The 22,500-nt window shown below is 34.8% G+C and overlaps 2 protein-coding genes across 3 annotated transcripts in view; one reads left to right on the top strand and one right to left on the bottom strand.

Moving 5' to 3' along the window:
• Nucleotides 1-3,199: 3,199 nt before the first annotated feature.
• LOC125026575 (ubiquitin conjugation factor E4 A-like) lies at nucleotides 3,200-14,692 on the top strand. Of its 2 annotated transcripts, none has more exons than XM_047615107.1 (14): nucleotides 3,200-3,336; nucleotides 4,893-5,049; nucleotides 5,868-6,189; nucleotides 6,393-6,720; nucleotides 7,257-7,477; nucleotides 7,743-7,955; nucleotides 8,345-8,539; nucleotides 8,734-9,428; nucleotides 9,617-9,820; nucleotides 10,050-10,191; nucleotides 10,406-10,507; nucleotides 10,759-10,921; nucleotides 11,125-11,300; nucleotides 11,682-14,692. In XM_047615107.1, exons 2-14 carry the CDS (start codon nucleotides 4,904-4,906, stop codon nucleotides 11,871-11,873), a joined length of 3,099 nt encoding a protein of 1,032 aa, XP_047471063.1. In that variant the 5' UTR covers nucleotides 3,200-3,336; nucleotides 4,893-4,903; the 3' UTR covers nucleotides 11,874-14,692. The 2 variants fall into 2 exon arrangements, with proteins under 2 accessions (XP_047471063.1, XP_047471064.1); XM_047615108.1 differs by having other exon boundaries at nucleotides 3,278-3,424.
• A 1,953-nt stretch (nucleotides 14,693-16,645) lies between these two features.
• Nucleotides 16,646-22,500, bottom strand: part of LOC125026576 (transcription initiation factor IIA subunit 1-like) — a 12,131-nt gene continuing 6,276 nt past the window's right edge. The window contains exons 2-8 of the mRNA XM_047615110.1: nucleotides 22,114-22,363; nucleotides 21,699-21,892; nucleotides 20,725-20,835; nucleotides 20,449-20,622; nucleotides 20,060-20,203; nucleotides 19,389-19,478; nucleotides 16,646-19,160 (exon numbers count right to left, since the gene is read on the bottom strand). Of these exons, the coding sequence (XP_047471066.1) occupies nucleotides 19,053-19,160; nucleotides 19,389-19,478; nucleotides 20,060-20,203; nucleotides 20,449-20,622; nucleotides 20,725-20,835; nucleotides 21,699-21,892; nucleotides 22,114-22,363 (1,071 nt within the window). The 3' untranslated portion in view covers nucleotides 16,646-19,052. The remainder of the gene's footprint in view (nucleotides 19,161-19,388; nucleotides 19,479-20,059; nucleotides 20,204-20,448; nucleotides 20,623-20,724; nucleotides 20,836-21,698; nucleotides 21,893-22,113; nucleotides 22,364-22,500) is intronic.

Below are 22,500 nucleotides of genomic sequence, written 5' to 3'. Positions count from 1 at the left end.
ATATGGCAGTTTTAAGAACTTCATTACATATGACTTTATTTCATTAAAACATGTTATATATCTGCATCTCCTATTTCTTATTTGAGAAATTAATACTTTTCTTTCTAATGCAAAGTTTTAGTTTTGCACTAATAAACTGTATATGTCAAAACACAATGACAGTTAATACACATAGACATTTATAAGATTAGTTTCTAAATATTTAAATTAAATTGTACCTCATTAAAATATACTTTATACTTGGAAAACAACCATACCATATACTATACATAGTATGTATATATATATATATATATAAAATAATCATTTCAGGTAAAGTTTCAACAAGCCATCTTTACAACTTCCCTACCTTTCTTCTCACCTGCAATTATTGCAGTGAACAACTTCCCTGAAACACCTGTAACTCACCCATCATAATTCCATAATCTTCTATGGGTCTTACAACCTCTCGGTGCAACTTGACACCTGTCAAACTCAGCGTAAAATAACCAATTCTCTCTAATTACCTTCTAATGACCAACTCATCCACCCACTCTGCAGAGAATAATTACACTCTATTAACTAACCTCTGGGACGGTGTTACGGCGGCAGAATTACGTGTTGTGGGCGTGTGGTAAAAGGCACGAGTGAGCGAGGGCAACACATAGGCACTCGCAGGTAACACAGGCACTCACAGGTAACACAGGTAACGCAGAGTCACTCACGGCCAACACAGGTAACGCGGGCAACAGACGGACTCATGAGTAACAAGAAAAAGCTACCACGGGCTATACAGGTAACACGAGTAACGCCGAGGGCCGGGCAGGTAACACAGGTAATTGTTTACACTGAGGTTTGTTTTGAATCCCAAGACGAGGCGGGAAATTCTGCCTCGGGGCGAACAGAGGAGCGTCGGCCTGCGCACTCGCCTTCATTTCCTTTGTAATAACTCTTGTTCGTTTTGCGTGCAATAGGATTGTATTCAGTACTATTTGGGTGCATTGTGGGCGTTGTTGGATGTCTTTTTATTTGTCTGATTTGTTTGCTCTTAGTTTGAAAGAGTTATTTTCTCTGGTGAGTTCTCGAACCGAGAGAGAATTGCATTATTTAATTGCATATGATTTTTGCGCTGATTATCTCTATTTATTTTATTTTCAGGTTACAGTAATAAGGCATACATCATGGATACCTCTCTCTCGACTGCAGTTTCATTGTAAAAATTGCAAATACGGCACATTCTTGCAATTTCCTTTGTGATGCAATTTCTTTGTTGCTATTGTACTTGGGAAGCATTGCAAGGTCATAGAGAGATATCACTACCTGAAAAAAATAGTTTCTCGTGCTAAGGCTAGTTCACAATGCTTTTCTTTATCAGTGTATTGAGGAGTTTTACATACAAAGAATTAAGAAAAAATAAAAGATTATTCTAATGGTGTGTGTGTGCGTGTGTGTGTGTGTGTGTGTGTGTGTGTGTGTGTGTGTGTGTGTGTGTGTGTGTGTGTGTGTGTGTGTGTGTGTGTGTGTGTGTGTGTGTGTGTGTGTGTGTGTGTGTGTGTGTACTCATGTGGTCCATGTGTTGATATAATATGCAAGTCGTCAAACTGTTAAATGAAACCACAATATGTGAACTCGCGCAAACTGTCAGAGAGAGTGCTTGGGCATTTCAACTGACTTAAATCGTCAGGAGCCCTTATAAAACACAGATGTTTATAATTCTTAAAAATCACAGAAGGATGAAGTAACATATAGCAAGATGTTAGATATATAGATAGATAGATAGATAAACAAAGTGATATAAAGATAGATAGAATGATAAAGAGAGAGAGAACAGGTAGATAAACAAAGAGGCCGACAGGCATAGATTGACTGAGAAATATATGGAGAGAGAGAGAGAGAGAGAGAGAGAGAGAGAGAGAGAGAGAGAGAGAGAGAGAGAGAGAGAGAGAGAGAGAGAGAGAGAGAGAGAGAGAGAGAGAGAGAGAGAGAGAGAGAGAGAGAGAGAGAGGGAGGGAGGGAGTGAGAAGGAGTGAGAGAGAGAGAGAGGGAGTGAGAAGGAATGAGAGAGAGATAGAGATAGATAGATAGAGAGAGAGAGAGAGAGAGAGAGAGAGAGAGAGAGAGAGAGAGAGAGAGAGAGAGAGAGAGAGAGAGAGAGAGAGAGAGAGAGAGAGAGAGAGAGAGAGAGAGAGAGAGAGAGAGAGAGAGAGAGAGAGAGGGAGTGAGAGGGAGTGAAAGAGAGAGAGAGAGAGAGAGAGAGAGAGAGAGAGAGAGAGAGAGAGAGAGAGAGAGAGAGAGAGAGAGAGAGAGAGAGAGAGAGAGAGAGAGAGAGAGAGAGAGAGAGAGAGAGAGAGAGAGAGAGAGAGAGAGAGAGAGAGAGAGAGAGAGAGAGAGAGAGAGAGAGAGAGAGAGAGAGAGGGAGAGAGAGAGAGAGAGAGAGAGAGAGAGAGAGAGAGAGAGAGAGAGAGAGAGAGAGAGAGAGAGAGAGAGAGAGAGAGAGAGAGAACGAGAGAGAGAACGAGAGAGAGAGAGAGAGAGAGAGAGAGAGAGAGAGAGAGAGAGAGAGAGAGAGAGAGAGAGAGAGAGAGAGAGAGAGAGAGATAGAGTGAGAGAGAGAGAGAGAGAGAGAGAGAGAGAGAGAGAGAGAGAGAGAGAGAGAGAGAGAGAGAGAGAGAGAGATAGAGAGATAGAGTGAGAGAGAGAGGGGGGGGGGGGATTCAGAGATGAATAAATACTTATAGATAGGTGAATGATAAACACAAGCATGTGGGTGTGTTTTATTTCATAAATGTAGTTTTAATGCTGGGAGTACGTGAGACCGAACAACAAACGTTACACATTCATATCCAAAATGCCGGTCATCCTACGCACAGCAAAACTCTCCTCAAACTTCTTGACATGTAGTGAGTCATCTATCTCCAACATCACAACACTCACTTTGCAATTTATGATATGCTCCCTCACCACCACCTTCGGAAAAATCATAATGCATAGTATATCAAAACACATTTCAAGACTCGACTACCTGTATTATATATTCCGATCATAGGTGTTATACCGTTAGCACTCCCAAGAGATATGTCACTGTCAGAGAATAATAATAATAATAATAATAATAATAATAATAAAAAATAAAAAAATGCATTAAATAAAAGTCTACCGAGACAAATCCTAAGACGGGACTACATACACTACACAGCCGTCGCATAAGGTAAATAATCCCTTGACTTGACCTCCTGAAGTGTTGGACGCAGACGTCAGCTGAGAGCAGACGACACGTCATGACCAGAACATTACGTCATCGCGAACCCAAACAAGACCAGCATGAGAAGGACCTGTGCTTAGTGTTTTCGAGATAGAGTGAGTTTGGTGTCAAGTGGCTCTCTGATTTAGGCGAGATGAGTGGGAGAAGTGGTTGTGGACTTAGTTTTATTGGAAGTTCAAAGAGGTGCGTGTTGAGGGGTTGGTTAGATGAATTAGGAATGTGGGTGTTCCTTTTGGAAACAAATTGGCCCTATTTCTTTGGCTTTATTGTGTTTTAAAAATAAGTTTTGTTTTGAAATTGAAAAAGAAGATTACGAAACATGTACTGATTGCCGAATATGACATCAATCCACAGGAATGTGGAAAGTGATCTTGTAATTTCGATAATGTTTGATTTGATTTTTCGATTTTGATATTTTTATGTTCATTCATGAAAGTATTTTATAGCTTTACAGTGTATGGTAAGACCTATTTGCTGTATTGAAAAGGCATCAGGAGATAAGTTATTTTATGAGAATCAGTCATCTTTAACAAGCCTGACTAGTATGGTATCTCCAGTGGGCAAAATTCATTGAAATGCACAGGAGGTAAAATAAAATGAAAGCAAATACAATTTAGGAATCATTATATGTATATAGGGTACCTGTAATTTTTTTCTTGTCACTTTAGGTAGTTTTGGTTGAAAAACGTATGAGATTCATTTATTTTCTTTGATATATGAAAATTCACCATGGCTAGGCATCTTATATCGTAAAGAAGGAATTAGATTGTCGGAAAATATTGCCAATAACCAGACTGTTGATCATAACAGTGATAATAAAAAGGATAAACATAGCTATTAGGGATAAGGACAATGAATTTTTAGTTTGATGAATAAAGACATTAATTGATAATTATCTTATCGATTAAATTGAAATTGGTAAAAGTTAATAGAATCCAATCAGGTGATTGTGGCCTTCATTCCTTTGGGACGCCAGCAAAGGCTAATGTTGACGGGCATGACATGTACTTACATGCCATGCCCTCTGTGAGTTTACTTGTTTAATTGTTTTTTTACATAGATGGCTACACTTGTACTAAGTCACTAATGAGCCAATTATGAGTACTGCCTGTCTCGCCAGTTTACCCTTTTCCTTGATTTACGAAAATATTTTACGTTATCTTATTTTGCTGTTACTAATGTTTATAAGATTATGGTAAATATAATGTTTAAAATAAAATAACACCATCGATATTCTTAGCATTAGTAAAAAACACGTTTTTCCCGCCAATTCAAGGAAAGGTGAAATTGGGTAAGGTCACAAGATCTACTAATTGGCTCCTTGGTGGTTAAGCACTAGCAGAGCCATGTATGTGCATAGACATTTCACAAAAATATAAAAAATGAGCAGAGCATTTTCCCTTTTTTTTTATTAATTTTCCCCATTTTTTATTCATTTTCCCAGGCGCATGTGGTTAATATACGTTTACCCTTATTTACCTCTACAGGTTAATTTATACAACAATGCACCATTTTTTATTTTTGCCTTTCTCTACACTTGGATTATTATCATAGAAGTGCACTAGACAGTCACATATAGAGAGTCTAGAATACAAGTGTAACTAAGCATATCTCTGAATTCTGAGATAACAAAATATTCTGGATATTACAGGTAATGTAAAGATGTCTAAGGATCTACAAAGCAACCCCTTTGCTGCGCTGTTCAGCACTCTAAAAGAGGCCGAGCAGTTTCAGGCAGAACACCAGAAGCAGCATGATGATGAGGAGGACAATGATTCACAATCTGTGCTTCAGCAGTCTGGGGAAAGGTAAAGTCTATCTCCATTTCTTTAATTTTCATTTATTTTTATTTTTAACTTATCTTTATTTTCATTAATTTTTTTTATATAATTTTTTTAGATGAATAGTAAGTGATGTATGATTTTGGTCTGAAAATAGAACAAAAAGTTGATGAAAGAAATGGATTTTGAATTGGAATTAGAAATTACAATAAGATCATAGTCTGATATGCTAAACTATTTTAAGCCAGTTCAAAAATGCAATTGAAAGACTGGAAATGGTTTAGGAATTGTGTGTCTTCTACAGTAGCTGTAATATATCTTTACATGAGAAATGCAAGAAATGTTTACTTTGAAGAGTGTGTGTATATGTTCTTTATATATTATCTGTACATGCATAAATAGATATATTATCAGTGTTACTAATAAAAGCTTCATTATAAATAACTGTTATTTGAGATAAGTATATACAAGAAGATACAATGAGTAAGGCAAATGAAATGTAGGAGTAAATATATGTGAATTAGTAAGCTTTGTCTTTATATCTCTTTCTTTTTAGTTATTGCTTTATATGTACTTGCAGTCCGTTATTTGTCTTTTCACATGCATGATAACTTTGCAATTCATAGAAATGGTAGGTAGGGTAATATGGCACCTATTTAGTATGTTATTACATATTCATGTATAGATTTCCCTTTTTTCCTTCAGAAATGACATTTCTTTAAAATGTTCTTCACAGCTCCTGAAAGAGAGAAAAATGTTAAAAAGAAAAATAGAAAGAGGCAAGTATAAGATGCAGAGTCCTTTGAATTGTAGCTGGAGTGCCCCAACAGAATTTTGTATTACAGAGAAGAGCCTCCAAGAACCAGTCCAGTTGATGGTGATGCTGTAACATCTTTCCTGGAGAGTCTCCTCCTAGTTACAACGAGGGAAGGACCCCACTCCCGTCCTCTTGTACTGCTGCCTGATGCTGGAAACCTAGACACAGAATCACTCCAGTTTGTCATGTTTGAGAGACTTCTGCTGGAGTCCCCAGATGCCTGCTTAGTTGGCGATGGCAACAGAGGGAGGGAAGAGGCTGTGAGATCTGAAGTTGTGGTATATCTTTGTGAGGTATACTGTAGGTGCTGGGCAGTCCGTAGTAGTCCACACTTCCATTTGGCTCAACAGGTAGGTTTGCAGTATTTCAATTTTGATTTATGGTAGATCATAAACCAAAAAAATATTAAGCAAAGTATGTAGTCTATTGGATTAATTATGTCATACGTTGAATTATATTGTACTCAGACTACACTAATTGCTGATTTAGTGTGATTTGTTTGATTTATCTGAGAATTATATACTTAAATTATAAAATTTGCATATCTTAAAAGGTACAAGCTGCAGTTATTACAAACCTGGCCACAGCATTAGAACAGCCAGAGTTGTATGGAGGACAGCAGCCTGATCGCCAATTAATTGATATCCTGCTGAGAGGCTTGGGTCAAGAGGCCGCTGTCGAGGACTTAACTCAGAAACTCCTCAATCACCTTGCTGATCAGGGAACTCCTGTGCCTCCATTGTTTGATGAGGTTATAGTTACTATCACGAAAAAACTAATGCATTGTTCACTCATGACAGTTGACTATCAGCTTGTGGATGTTTTGGACTTTTATGCATCATGTCCTCACATAGCAGAAATTCTCACCAAAACCCCAGACAGTAAGTATCTACTATCATTTCACCAAACAAATGGTGTCTTTTTACTTGTTGCTGCAAAATATACTGCACTCCAGTCTAGGTTTAGGCATGCTGTGTGTTAACTTTTGTTGTAGTTGTGGATGTAGATATTATTTAGAGAATGGACCAGGCTTGTATAATGGTAATGTTTATACTTTGTATTCTTTTTATTTATGTATTTATTTAAATATTATTATGATTTTTTAATACTTTGGTAAGAGAAGAAGTCACAAATATTGATTTGTTTATTTTACTTAATTATTTTTTCCCCCCTAAAACCCTGTAATATAGTATTTTTCATAGCGATATTATTTTTATCCTTATTTTTGTACTATCATATAACTTTTTTTATTCTTGTTACATCTGTCATGTACTTTATCATATTTTTATTGATACTTGCCCAATTTTGTAGACAATAATATATTTTTGCAATATATATATTATATTATTTGATGCAATTTGTTCAATCACTGTCTTTGAAAAATTACTATTTAATTTCTTGTTCCCTCTTCTGCCAGAAGTAACACAAGACCGTTCTGGCCGAGGATATCAAAACACAACCCTAGGGGTTCTCCTGTCTATATCCTGCCTCCCCAAGCATCCTGCTGGACAGTTTGAATTTTTTGAGAAGCCATCCTCGCAACCCAACCACACCCACAAAGACACGGAGAACAGCATATGGATAGCACAGAACACAATTAATGCCAGGCTTCATAAGATATTTTATTCTCTTTTGAAGGTAACTCTTAGATGGTTTTCATTAATGATTGTTATGATTGAATTTAAAGTTGGTGTTAGGTTTATGAATTGTGAAATAGATTTGACCCCCTCCTTCAATATGTGATTTATTATTGTACATGAAGGTGATATAACTACCTTATAGAAACTATGAAATGAAGCAGTTATATAACTTATAAGTGTACTTTATATCTGCACCTATTTAATCAACAAATTTAATTCAGAAACTATTACACACAACCTTGAATTTCTTCCTTATCATTTAGGTATCACCCAGAGCAAAAGACGGACTATTAACCTGGGTAGAGTCATGCTTGGAATCAAACAGTGGCCGTGCTGGATTATGGCACGTACAGGGAGGAAACCCTCTAGCAGCTGCTGTGTATGTGTCTGATGGCTTTATGGTCAATCTGGGAGTGGTAATGCTGCAGTTAGCACAGCCATTCACTCAAGACCTTAATACTGCAAAGTTTTTAAAGGTGAGGGAACTGCCTCTATTTGTTATTTTTTAGATGCTGTTTGTTTCCCTCCTTATGTTTACCGTGACTGGAGGTAGTTACTGTATGATTTTCGTAGTTCCAAAATATATTGTCTTGAATATGTCTTTAAATATATTTTTAATTATCTGCCTATTGACCTGTCCTTACCTTACTTTCTATCCATCTACCACTTCTATCTCTTTTTTTTCTATTTGATGTTATTGGTAGTAGAAAAAATCTGCTTTAATACAAAATATCACTGCAAGTCAACCTGATGAGCATTTGTTTAGCATTTAGATAAATATGCTGAGACAATTTACATAGATGAATACTTTCTTTATAAGTGTTTGATAATATACGTAAATTGATTTAGAAAATAAATATTTCAGATTGACCCAACCTACTGTTCAGCCCCAAGAATGAATAAAGAGAATGGTGTTGTAGGTGCATATACTGGAGATTTAGGGCGACAGACCACCCTCATCCCGCAGCAAGAGGACAAGCCACCCTTATACCCTAAGCAATATTCGTTCATCAGTTCTTGCTTCTTCCTAACTCATCGAGCTCTTCACCTTGGGATTCAGGTAAGAGAGAAGTATTTAGCAGGAGTTCAGTTTTTAATTATATATGTGCATTTATTTTTCTACGTATGATAAGCAAGATTTGATTGGGATTTTTACTGCATAAATTCATACTTTGTAATAATCTATTTCTTCAGTTTGATGAGAGAAATAGTTGTTGTTTTGATAAACTATGTTCAAAATTATTTTCTGTACAGGTGGTGCAACAGAAGCTCAATAAGCTCTCTCAGGAACTAGGACGGATGCAGCATGAGTTGCAAGAAGCTTCAGCTCAAGGTTCACCAGCTACAGAGATGATGCGCTCTCACATGGAAACACGCACCACAAATCTCCTTTCATTTAAGGCAGCAATAGTTGAACCTGTAATGGTAGAAAATTTATTACAGTTCTTAGCAGCCAGTGCAGAATGGCTGGTACAAATTGCCCTTACCCCACAAGATCAACCTACTCTACCTACCAGCTTAAGAGAAGTAAAAGCTCCACTGCCAGAGGAAGTGGAAAACCATGCCTATCTTGCTTGTATTCCAGAATTTTTGGTTGAGACACTGACAGAGACAATCAGTGCTGTGAGACGATATAGTGCCCAAGTTTTTGAGAACAGTACTGGTACTCAAGTGCTGCCACATCTAATGTCTTTCATAATTGTCTTCATGGGTTCCCCACATCGCATGAACAACCCACATTTGCGTGCACATTTGGCAGAGTGTTTGGAGACACTTTTACCAGAGAGTACTAACACTGGTGGACTGTTGGCTGGTTACAGAGAACAACTATTTACAGCCCACCCAGCAGTCTCACATCTTGTAACAGCTCTCATACATGTGTTTGTTAGTATTGAAATGACGGGACAAAGTGTCTCATTTGAAGATAAATTTAACTACAGAAGACCTATGTAAGTATGAGTGCATATTAATTTCTTAATTGATTTATAAAGTTGCTACAAGTGTCAACATTACTATGCAGAATTTTCCAGCTAAGTAACTAGGATAATTATGTCCATAACAGGTTAGATATAAGAACAAATGTTGCTGTCACTTAAGAAGGGCAAATTGCCTTTTATAATAAGATTACCTGTTCTAGGTACGAGGTCATGAAGTATCTTTGGGAATCCCCCAAACACCGAAAGAGCTTCACTCACTTGGCAGATGAAGCCCTTGCCAACATGGAAGCAGCCAAGCCACCCCTTTTCTTACGTTTTGTTAACTTGTTAATGAATGATGCCATCTTCTTATTGGATGAAGGGATGTCTTACATGTCGCAGCTGAGAGAGAGTCAGATGGAAAGGTAATACTCTGACTTTTTTTGTGATTTATATTACTTGGAAGTAGAGAATTTTCAATATTTTTTTCAACTGATCAATGAAATGGTTCAGAAATGAGGTTAATGGAAGATGTACTCTTAATAATGATATTTACTGTTATTGACAGTTATATAAGACTAGAAACGAGTTATGCAGGAAATCCAATAGTGTTGTTTAGCAATCTACTGATGAAATTATCTCAATGCCCATCAGAGACAAAGGTGACTGGGCATCCCTCCCCACAGAGCAACGTGCAGAGCGTGAACGCAGCATGCAGCATATGATGCTGCTTGCTCGCTTCCACAACATGTTAGGCGGTCACACTATAAAAACTCTGATCAGGCTTACCAGAGAGGTAAACCATACATCAATTGAATAAGAATAGTGATAAGTTGATAAGATTTATACAGTTTATGCAGTATGGTATAGGGATGTATAGTTGTGTGCAAGCTTAGTTTTGCTTTTAACAAACAAACAAAGTGTTTTCTATTGAAAAGAAAGAAACAGAACAGAAAAACTTGAGTAGAATAATCTGTAATCATTTTTTATGTATATTTTTTGTATTGCAGATTCCCCAAATGTTCACCCATTCCACTTTAGTTGACCGTATGGCTGCTATGCTTAACTATTTTCTATCCACTCTTGTGGGGCCCAAGCAAAGAAATCTAAAGGTAAGCCTGAAGAACCATCTTTTATAACTGCTATCGATAACTACATTATTCTTTTGATAAAGTGTTGATATGTATTTCTGTCAGACAGAAAAGCATTGGAGTGATCATGTACTTCATATAATAATGATTCACTTTTATACAATGGTATATAAAATGTAGTTAATATGAGTTTTTTTTTCCAAAAAGGTATAATTGATTAAGGGAAAAAAAGCTGCTTATCATTGTATAACCTTGTTTACTTGGTTTACTAGGTCCGTGATATGGAGAAATATGAGTTCCGCCCAGGAGAGATAGTCACAGACATCTGTACTATTTACACACATCTGTATTCCGATGCTGCATTCTGTTTAGCTGTATCTGCTGATGGGAGGTCATATTCACCCAAGTTATTCTCACAAGCACAGGATGTGTTATGTAAGTAATCTGGTTATTTTTGTATCTGTCCTCTATTGGCTAAATATTATGCTTTATCTCAGAAACTTACTCTTGAAAACTTTGTTCATATTTGCAACAGTTTTGACCACCTCATTTTTTTTTTTTTTTTTTTTTTATGAATTATTAAGTAACATTTTTTCATGCAGATGATAATGGTTATTTGTTTGTTATTTTGCCAATAGGTCGCATTGGTCGTAGGGGTCTAGCTGAGGAGTTACAGACTGTGGCTGAGAAGGTAGAAGAGGCTGGACAAGTACAGGCAGAAGAGGATGACATAGTGGCTGATGCTCCAGAAGAATTTCTAGACCCTATCATGTCTCATCTCATGACTGACCCTGTCATCCTTCCATCATCAAAGGTAAGTGTGGATTAATGATCTGTACTAGGATATAATACGTTTGTATGGAATTTTCACGGTTCCTCCTAGATATTTACTGTTTTTTGTATATTTGAGATTCAATGTTTATTTTGCTGTACTGTTGTAGTTAGTTTTAGTCTTTTTGTTGTGTTTTTCCATTCCCATTATGTAAATTTTCACTTGCCTCCCTTAGGTACTAATCAAATGTAATGCAAGTCACATAAAAAGTACAGAAAAATTAACTTTCATATTTTATATTATATGTTTCTGCATAGGACAAAGTAATGTAATAAACACCATATTAAAGGAGTAAAATATTCTGTAAGTATATTAGTGTTTAAGTCAGTATTAAACTCATCCTTTTCCTTTCTTTTTTCATAGCTCACCTGTGATCGCCAGACCATTGCTCGACATCTGCTTTCTGACCAAACAGATCCTTTTAATAGACAACCTCTGACCATGGAAGAAGTTCAACCAAACACTGAACTTAAAAACAGAATTGTTACTTGGCTTGAAGAAATGCGATCCAAGAGGAGAAATATTCAGAAGGAAAAGGAATCCAAAGAATCTTGAAATACAAAGAGAGATTAGTGGACTTTGCGATCGAACAGATTTAAAATACAAGGTAGATACAAGGGTACCTGATTATGCAAATTACTTTATAAATTTCAGCAAAACTTTTTATATACAGTAATACTGAATGCATTGCAGGACCTGAGAATCATTGTTCAGCAGGCCCCAAAAAATTATGAACATTACAGTAAATTTTAACATATGATACAAATTGGTACCTCTAACTGCAATGTCAAATACAAGTACCAGTGTAATAATAAATACTGTTATTTTATTGTGTGCAAAAAAATTCTTTACAGAAATAAGAAAAAGGAGAGCTGAATGTATATTGAGGACAATTGCAGGATGTAACTATTAGATAAACAATGAAAATACCATAGAAAAAAAAGGAACTAATCTTCTTATTAAATATTGTTGTCCTTAATTGCAAATAATATTTCACAGATACTTTTTTTTCATTTATTTGTATATAAATGTGTGCATATGCATTTTTTTGTTTCTTCTGTATTTAAGTTTGAAAAAAGTTTGTTGTATATTACTCATATGAAAGTATAGGGGTATGACCTTGCATTTTGTACTTCTACAAATGAAGAATTCTGTTGGTTTTCATATTGGAAACTAACCTGCATATTTGACAATATATTATAATCCCTGTTATCCACATTTTTCTTGCAAAAGTGCACAAGCAAAATCTTTTCTTTTTTTTATATATATATAATATCATAATATAAATTTTAATGGAATCATACTGAAAGTTTGCTTCAAATCAATAAATTCAGTATAATATAATTGCTAACTTTTGTTCCTTCTTCAGGCTTTTGTTTGTCATAATGTTTTATTTTGGCTTTAAATGTAATGAAAGTTTTTCCTTGTAGGTGGAACATTGGAAAATTACTATGATATTTGAGAGCAAAACTGTATTTTGTGAAAAAGAGACTATGCAAATTACGTTAAATACTATTTACTATTTAGATGATAAAAATTGTGTATCATAGTCCAGTAAAGTTATTATGTAACAGAACTTAATTTTTGGTATATAAACTGCAGAAAGTAATATACTGCAGTAATGACTTAATGTACCTTTTGCTTTTGGTATTTAGGTATTAGTGTGGCATGAATTCATAAGAATTGGGTACCAGTTGTCTTTGGTATGAGCTTTATTGTACTTGGATTCACTGGAATTCTGATGAAATTTATGGTTATATATGATAATAAAAATGTCCAGAGTTATGTAAGCTGGATTATATTTAAAAGTTTGGTAATAAAGCATCCACTATTCCTTTCACAACACTAACAGCCACATTCAAAGTTGCACACTCCAGTTCCACACTAGAATAGGCCCATGAAAGTTACTTCCCCCAATACATGTACCAAGTTAAAACCTTTAAATATGATACTCCAGTTCAAACTGAAAGATTCCCTGATATAATTCAAAGGAATTTATTACAAATTCATAGCTGGAAATAATCCTAGTGGCCGAAGCTTTTTTTTTAATTTTTCAATAAACTTAATCCATTGGTGTTGGGTACATGTCCACTAGTGTTTGTTTTGGGAAATTTGTTTGCAAAGATGACTCTCCAAATGCTCTGCCAACAAGGAGTTCCTCTGTAGGACCTACTTGATTACCCATTCTTTGAATTCTTAAGATTTTTTTTTCTAATGTTATATTATATCATTGATGTTATGATGATTGTTTTTTTTTTTCCACCGTACTGTTAGCACTAGAATTTAAAAAGAATCTCATAATCAAAACAAAGGATGTGAGATAGGACTAGTAACTTGAATAAAACTAAAATCATAGTGGCCATGGCATGTATGAACATGGCATGTATGTACATGCCACTTCAGCATCAATGGGTTAACCATTCATTGAAGTAATTAACTAAAATCTGTGTTTGCAGTTGAATCTTCAAAACTCAACTCCATGAATATTTATTCACCTAGGATATTGCAAATTATACTAGGAAAATACAGAATATGCCAAATGACAGACTTAATATGGATTCTTGGATTATGTTACTGTTATGTATTTTGATTCAATAAACTTATATTAGGTCATCACTTGTAATACACATTATCAGTAATATCATGATGTAGATATGGATAACAGTGTGGGAGTGCTCTGAGGTTCATGTGTGCAATGTTGAATATGGATGTTAAAACTCCTTTCGAGAAAGTTTCCATGAAATACATACATGTATTTACATCCTTTTCAATATTTTTCTTTGTTTTCTGTAAAATTGTTGACTACTGTCTAGCATTTTCTTCTTAATCTGTGAATAGAACATACATACTATTTGAATGCAAGAGCTTAGTGCATAATTTAGGTGAATGTTAATGAACTTCATATGACACTAATATAAAGCATTAGTTTATGTGGATAGGGGAGGTTATATGTAAAATTAAATTCTTTTTAATTTAACGAATTTCAGTGATTTATTTTCTTCTAGATATTAGGGTGTGTATTATGGTGAGTGTGAAGGGCATATAATGTTTATATTTACTGAATGTCTCAATGTTATTGAAAGTGCATGTTTTTTATGTCTAGAAACCAAAGTATTGAACTGTATTGCAACTCAGTCATCATAGTGTGTGGGTCAGGTATCTAGAGATTAAATGGGAACTGATCGGTGGTAACAACACAATGAAGAGATACAAGATTTGATGATACAAATTATTAGTCTATATTGAATTTGAGTCAAGATATAAATGAAACTTTTTGATTGGTTATTGTTAACAAACTGTATACTTGATATGTTGAACTGGCAGTAGGCAATACTTGATAAATGGACACATTTATATGAAATTATTGTTTCTAATTGTTGTTTTTATACCCTTAGAGATGTATTGTCCACACAGGATGGTGTGTTCTGCATATATAAAATTAAAACAATGTAAATCCAAATTTTGGTTTCTGTTGCTTGTGTTTCAAAATGAGTAATAGAAAAGATGAAGGAAAAATTTTAAGGTGGCAGATGAAGACCACAGTATAGAGATTACACTGTAAAGTTTTGCAATATCAGGACTTGTTGCAAATGGGTATCACTAGCAGTGAAAGTTTTTGAATCAAAATCAAATATACTCAGGAATTCAGTTAATTACAAGTAACCATACATTAACGTATAAGTGATGATTCTTTTATTGACCTTAGGCCTCAATCCTTTGCTCGTTGTTGTTGTGGGGGGGCTTAGGAAACCTCTACCTTAGTTCTCAGCCCTCGCCTCAACTAATTTTGTATGGTCTTTTCTTTTTCTTTTCCTTTTCTTCATCCCCTTGTTCTGTCCACTCATCCAAATTGTTAACTCATTTTTGCTACAATACTTTATCATAATGATCCCTACTCCCTTACTCCTTCCTCTTCAATCAATCTTTACCTTTACTATACCCAGTCAGCACCTTCTTTTTCACTACCGTACTACCCTCTAGTACTGTTCAACCTGTACCTTGCTAATCATTAACCCATTCCTAACCCATTTTACTGCTATACTTTACCATAGTGCCATATGACCTTTGATGTCATATTGCACTGCCTTACCTGGAGGCTTTGCCCCCAGGCCTCATGCTATTGCTATATTCTGAGTACACCACTAATAACTTAGATGTTGATCGTCTTTAAATAAATAAATATTGATATTAGAATCATACATCAGTGCCAATTATGAAGTCTTTTAAGTTTAATAGAAGTTCATGAAAGTTGAAATTCTTTCCTGCATTTTTTCTTCATAGTTATGACTGCAATACCAGCTTAGCAGATGAAGTGAGTATTGGCAGCATACTGAATTTTTTTTTTGCAGTTATGTTATGGAAGAGAAAGAAATGAACTACATGCTTCATCATGATGAGATACAAAAATAACTTGTTTATTCTACCATTATTTTTCTTTGCTAGTAACCCATTACAATTATCCTTTATCTTTTTTTTTTTTAATACTTGATATTCTTTGCATTTACACGTTTTCATGTAATTCATGACCATCCTTATTACTATTTCAACTGCTGCTCACCACCATTATCATTTTCTATATTTGCTTTTAACAGACAGCATATTTACCATGCCTTTCATTTGTGATGGAACATAACTATAGTCATGCCAAGAACTAATAATCCCTAAAGATGCACAATTCATGGTGCAAGTATCTGAGTATACAATAGAAAAAGACCATAATGAAAAAGCAATTGTGATAGCTTATCTTTAGCTGCCTTAAAATGAGTAATTGTGTTTTACACTGGAGTATCTTGAAATTATGAACCCTCTGATACTACCATTGTAACACCCTAGAGGTCCAAGGACCACCAGCTAGGGACTATGGCTTTAAAACTTTATACTTAGATACATATAGACAGATAAGGGCAATACAATTTATTTACTAAATATTGGGCACAATTACAAAGAATCTTTCTTACTAAGTCTCCCACAGAGTATAAAAGAACAATTCTGATACTCCAATCAAAATAATTGATGAGTCTACCGACAAAAATGTAGGAACGACAAAACTAAAACATAACTTTAATAATGGCTATAAAGAAAAGAAAAAAATTGTCTGGTAGTCCACCTCCAAATACTCTTAAATTCACACTGTAAAATAAAAGAAAAGAATAAAGGAAACAGAAATCAAAGGTTGAAAGAATGTGGGAATGAAAAAAATGGGGTACTGTTGAAAGAACTCTATATTGGGAAGAACTCATGAGCATCACAGAACACTCAAACATGCACACAACACTAACATGCTCCACTATAATCCTCCCTTCTAGAGGTTATTTGAAACAATAAAGGCTTGTACAGTGTGTTTAATGGCAAAATGATCACAGTCCCAGAAACAGTTCACTGTAACTCATTCTTTCACTGTAATTCATACAATGAATTACCTTCACTGTCCCACAAAAGTGAGACTTAAAGAGGGTCGAACTTGCTTACTTTGGAGTTTGGAAGTGAAGATCTTTGGTGATTTATAATAAGCAAATACTTAGTGACATCCAATACCCAAATGATACACACAAGTTTATAAAATTATATATAGGTAGATTAGGGCATTAGAGTTCTAAACATTGGATTGTTACATATTCCCTACATACCAGTTCACTAAATTTCATAGGTAACTCAGCTGTTGGTTGCATAGTATATATATTTCATCCAGGTTCCTCTTTGTGCTAACAATCCATGTTTATTAAAGCAGGTCTGACAAAACTCATTTTCTCCTACATTTACCTGCTGCATTCACAACCATTCTCTTCTATAGTATCTCACCTGAGGAATATCTCTCATTGAAATATGTTTGATATTCTATGCCGAATTCACTTGCTTCACATCATTAATATAAGAAAAATATGAAAATACTAGTCTTCTCTCATCTGGAATGTTTCAACACCTTTTCTTATAATGAATTGTAGATATGTTTAATGTAACTCATTGCATTTTATACCATGGAACTTATCCATGAAGCAATGAAAACAGACTTTACTTTGGTACAATAAGTTTAACAACTACAATAATATAACATTTCACCTTACTGGCAGTTTATTTTTTCACTAATATGAAGCCATTAACCTCTTCAATTCATTAACTTCACAAATTAAGCAATGATTATCCATGTTCCAACAAAAGAGAAAAATAAAATAAAATATAATTAATACCAGAACGTCCAATATTACACAATACACATCAAAACGTAAAGAAAAATCATATATGTCAAAACACACAAATCTCATAACTACAAATTACTTTTAACACTGGGACCTTTAATGCCATAAAAAAGAAACTTATAACAAAGGTATTAAAGACATTTAGATAATACTTTTCAGAGGAGGCTCTTTATCAATATAAATTAACTCACTAATCATTATGCCACTTTGTATGGGGAAAAAAAAAAAAAAAAAAAATGACAGTACACTCTTGAGAAGGTAGGTAGAACTGATTATTAAGGTTCTTCTCTAGTGTGGATGAGCTCCTTCTACAATGACAACTGTGCAGCATATGCAGTACTCATGATAACAATTTGTGCCAGGATGATAACCAATATTTGAACATTTGTATATCATCAACAAAACTACTGCTTAATAATTCTTTCCATTTTCAGTAAGGCATACACTGTAAGGATACAATATAACTTATTAATCTACTTTATTAATTGTGAATTATCACAAATAAATAAAATGTGGTGACAAAGCCCACTTCCATTTCTTTCTCTGGGACTCAAATAGTCACACACAAAGCATATATATAACTTTGAAGTACAATAAATGTTCAAAGGTTACACAAAGATATCAGCAAATTGTTAAGCTCTTGCATGGTCTCTTATATTCAAGTACTAAGGAACTTGTTATTGAAAGAAAGCAGTTTTGCCCCAAAATATGTAAAGCAAAGTTAAATAATAGTCCTTTTAACATCCTGCATATCTTGTTGTCATTATCTGGTTTATACAGTAGGGTGCCTTCCCCCACTAACAGGACTATCTATGTTTAAAACAAGGCTAGTGATTAATTGTATGGGCAAAAACATAAAACAAATACAAGCCTAAATATATTCTGAAACTGCTACTTTCCAAAATTATATGGATAAGAAATTAAACTTCTGAAGGAAAAATAATGGAAATTGTGACTGTATGAAATATTTATCTAAAATACAGTAATCATCTGCATTTTATCCCTACCGTACTAAGAATTTTACAATATTTCCTGTAATGAGTATAATTTCAGCTCAACGAAACAATATATTCCCTAAATGGGACTTATATATCTTATCAATGAAGTACCAACTTCTTAGAAAAATGATAAACAACTTAACAATGTCATCATAACTGTTTTCATTCCAGATAAAAACACACTTCCATCCCTTTAGAACTTTGTTCTAACCCTCCCTACTTTTTATATGCACAACACTTAGCATGAATATCAAATACTGTACAAATTACCAACTGCTGTTTCGAGCCTCAACTTGAAACAAAATAAGAGCCACTGAATACACTTTTCACCTAAAAGCTACCCTGAATGGCACATCATCTTCCTGCTAGATGCTACTAGCACATCCCTGGACACTTGAACTCCTGTGAGGTAAAAAAAACTTTCTGCTGAGGTTCTCTTCCCCACACTTCTTGTGCAAGTCTTTTGAGAAGATTGTGTGTGTTGATGTGGGTATGCTAACTAGGTGCTCCTCAGTGTTGACTAAACAAAAATCCAATGCTTTCTACCACTCTCCTTCTCCTGTTGACTTCTGGAAGACATAATCCTTACCCTTCAGGTTCATGATGCCATCCTTCAAAATAAACCTCCACTTGTTTCTTACTCTAGTAATCTGCAAAAAAAAAAAAAAAAAATAATAACACTGAGTTATCAGACATCCACTTCGTGCTATGCTTTATAAATAATGTGCCCAAGCTCTGACACATATATACTGTAGTAGCAAAATGAATTCATAGGTTTTAAATTGTTTATTCAGTCCTATTATAAAGAACATCAAAATATTTCTTCTCCCACTTTAAAAATAAACATCTTCCTAACTACAAAAATGAATGATACTTACCTTATCATACTGACACACAACAACATTGTCTGTATCGAACATATCATTACTGTCATCTTCACTCACATCATCATCAGTGTTCAAAGGTTCCTGCAAATGATCTCAATATCAATAAATGGCAGAGTATAAATCAACAAACTACAATACAGATTTAGCAAATCCAACAGTTAAAACTATATCTAACTGCAACACAATTCAATATTTCTTGGACTGACTGTACAGACTCAGAATGTTACTGCATGATACAAGAAAAAGATTCTTGTCAGTAATAGAAGTACAATATAGTAGTAAGAGATAACTAGAAAATGTTGCATATATTAAGCAGTAGATCAGTATTTCAAACTTCATAAAAAGACAATAAAAGACAAGATATATATATATATATATATATATATATATATATATATATATATATATATTACAAAAACAATGCTTTTGCCTTTTGTCCAATATTACCTACTTCAGTGAATGCAACCATATATAATTTTAGCAATTTCTTTTAGTCTGGTATAGACCCAGGTCTAAATGCCAATGTACCTTACTGAAATAATACTAGCAACAGGAATTTATTTTCTATACTAAGGATCACTGTTATACTAATGTCCATTGATCTTTCCAAATATGTTCCTTTTTTTTCTGAAACTGATTTGTCACTCATTAAAAAAAGTTACCTCTTCTTGTGCATCATCTTCATCTTCTTCCTCTTCCCCATCTAAAGATTTCTTATCCTCTTCATCATCCTTTTCATCATCGTCATCATCTTCATCTTCTGAAATCTCAGATGAACTGTCTCCAGTTCCATATGCACCATCAACCTGAAAGGAGTTCCTTTATATAACAAAATCTTATTTGACATTCTCAATCTGAAACCTGAAGTCCTAAAATCACTTTGCAGGAATTAAGAATTTCCAAATATTCATCCTACCAAACATAAAATATTGTGACCAAGTTGGTCATATAAAAATAAATAATCCTGCATAAGCTAAGATGTACTATTCTTAAAAAGAGAGAAAATAAAGAGTAACTAAACAGCTATACAGAACTTACAATGTCAACTCACCTGTGAAGCTTTCAATCTTGCAAAAAGAAGTCTGTCCATTGTGCCTCTGTCAACAGACAGGGATGGTTGGCTTTCTTTGTTCCACGTCATCTGAGCCAAAGCTGGTTTGCTTGCCTTTCCTTTGGAAGTACTAGGAGTTGGGCCAAGTTCTTCTTCATCAAATGCTCCGTCCACCTAAGAACATACAAGTACTGATTATATTGTGTTATGATCATCTTATACTCTGTAATCCAAAACTGTGAATGAAGTTCTTTTCAAATTATTGTACATACAGACCTGTGTAGTGGCAATATGGTTGTACTGCAGCAATTGTGGAGGTAAAGTAATTCCATTTTCCTCTAGTGCCTGATTGAGTTTCCTCTGGATGATTTCAGCTGCACGACTAGGCTGTAAACGTGAGAAAAAAATTATAATATAAATATTTCCTTAAATTCATTATGTACAATGTTACTAATAGTTACTAGAAAGAATCAGTGAAGCAACTACAAAAATATATAAATATTAACCCATACTATCCGGATGACATAACCATCATCATGGTTTGGGGGCCGGGTGATGTGTATATGCCATCATGGAAAAATTTGGCTGAGGTCTGGGGTGATGGGAACTTACCATCATGGGAATTTTGGAAGGGGACTCTTGCATTATTTCCATTGCTAAACTAGTGTGGAATGTACCATCTATAAGCCATGACTGGAAGAGCACTAACTCCAGGGAGGATGCCGTTTCCATGCTAAGGATCCTACTCCTACATGTTGTGATGAGCAGCACAGGTTGTATTAAGAAAACTGAATATCATGAAAAATTGACAAATAGCGAAATGTTACTTATTATTATTATTCTTGCACTGAGTTATAGACTATCTGGAGAAATAATATGAAGTTTGTGCACCGAAAAAGTCTATTACCATCTGGATAAAGCAAATCAAATGACAAATATAGACAATGAAAACGGCAAAAAAAGCTAAAAAAAACTTATGCAGAATAAAGAAAATAACATTACAAAGAGAAGGCATGGAATCTCGTCACCTAAACATGCATGTGCGTGGCCTACAGGCAGCACACCCATTGGAGAGGCCACTCAAATAAACCTAATGCCTATATTTTGGGCCACATATGGGCAGTGAAGCATCCAGATCCAAGGGGTTAATATACTTTTTTAATACAATGAACTATCTACAGCTCCAGGTGCTTCATTTTTGCTGATGAATACAAACTTAAAGCGATTACTCTATCTTGAATTTGGGTTACCTCCAGTGAAAATGTATGGGCTGCATCTGTAGCACTCAAGATGGTTTGCAGCTGCTGTCCAGCAACACCATTAGCCAATGCTGATGATGGCACGTGGATGGTGATAGTCTTTGGTGCACCTCCAGCCTGCTGTGCTGGTACCGTGATCTGTACCGGCACTAAGTTGGTGGGTAGCATGGTAGATGCTGGTGCTCCTGTAATTAAGAGTTAAGAGATTAGCATTTATGTATTACTAATGGGAGGGGGGAAGGAAACAAATATATTATTTCTTTCTTTCAAAAATGAAACTTAAAAATGCAATTCCCAGCAATCATCCTGTTACTTTGGGGATAAAATAATTGAACATTAATGAACAAAATTTGTCATACTATCTGAAATTTCTGGTAAAAAATAAATCCACACACTATCACTTTACCTCCTTGTGCATTCTGTTGCTGTTGTTGCTGTTGCTGCTGCTGCTGTTGTTGTTGTTGCTGCTGAAGCTGCTGTTGGTGGGATGTATTGGCTGTACCTGGTTCTGGGTGATCAAAAACATTCATCCGCTGCAGTTTTTGTTCCCATAACTGCTTCAGTTCTGTTAACACTTCCTCATCAACTCCTTCATCCAGGAAGTATTCTCGAACTCCATTGATGACATCTTCAATTACTCCATTATATATCTTTTGCTGTTAAAACAGATAAATGAATAACAGTGAGTAAACATATGCAAAAGAGTGATAAAAAATCTCTCTGCATAAGATTTCATGTAAAATATTAAGGCAAGCTGCATAATCCTTCCCAAAAGGGAAAATGATATAGTCTA

The sequence above is a fragment of the Penaeus chinensis genome, chromosome 6, assembly GCF_019202785.1.
Source record: "Penaeus chinensis breed Huanghai No. 1 chromosome 6, ASM1920278v2, whole genome shotgun sequence".
NCBI lineage: Eukaryota > Metazoa > Arthropoda > Malacostraca > Decapoda > Penaeidae > Penaeus > Penaeus chinensis.
Note: the sequence above shows the minus strand (reverse complement) of the source record. Positions and strands in the feature narration are given on the sequence as shown.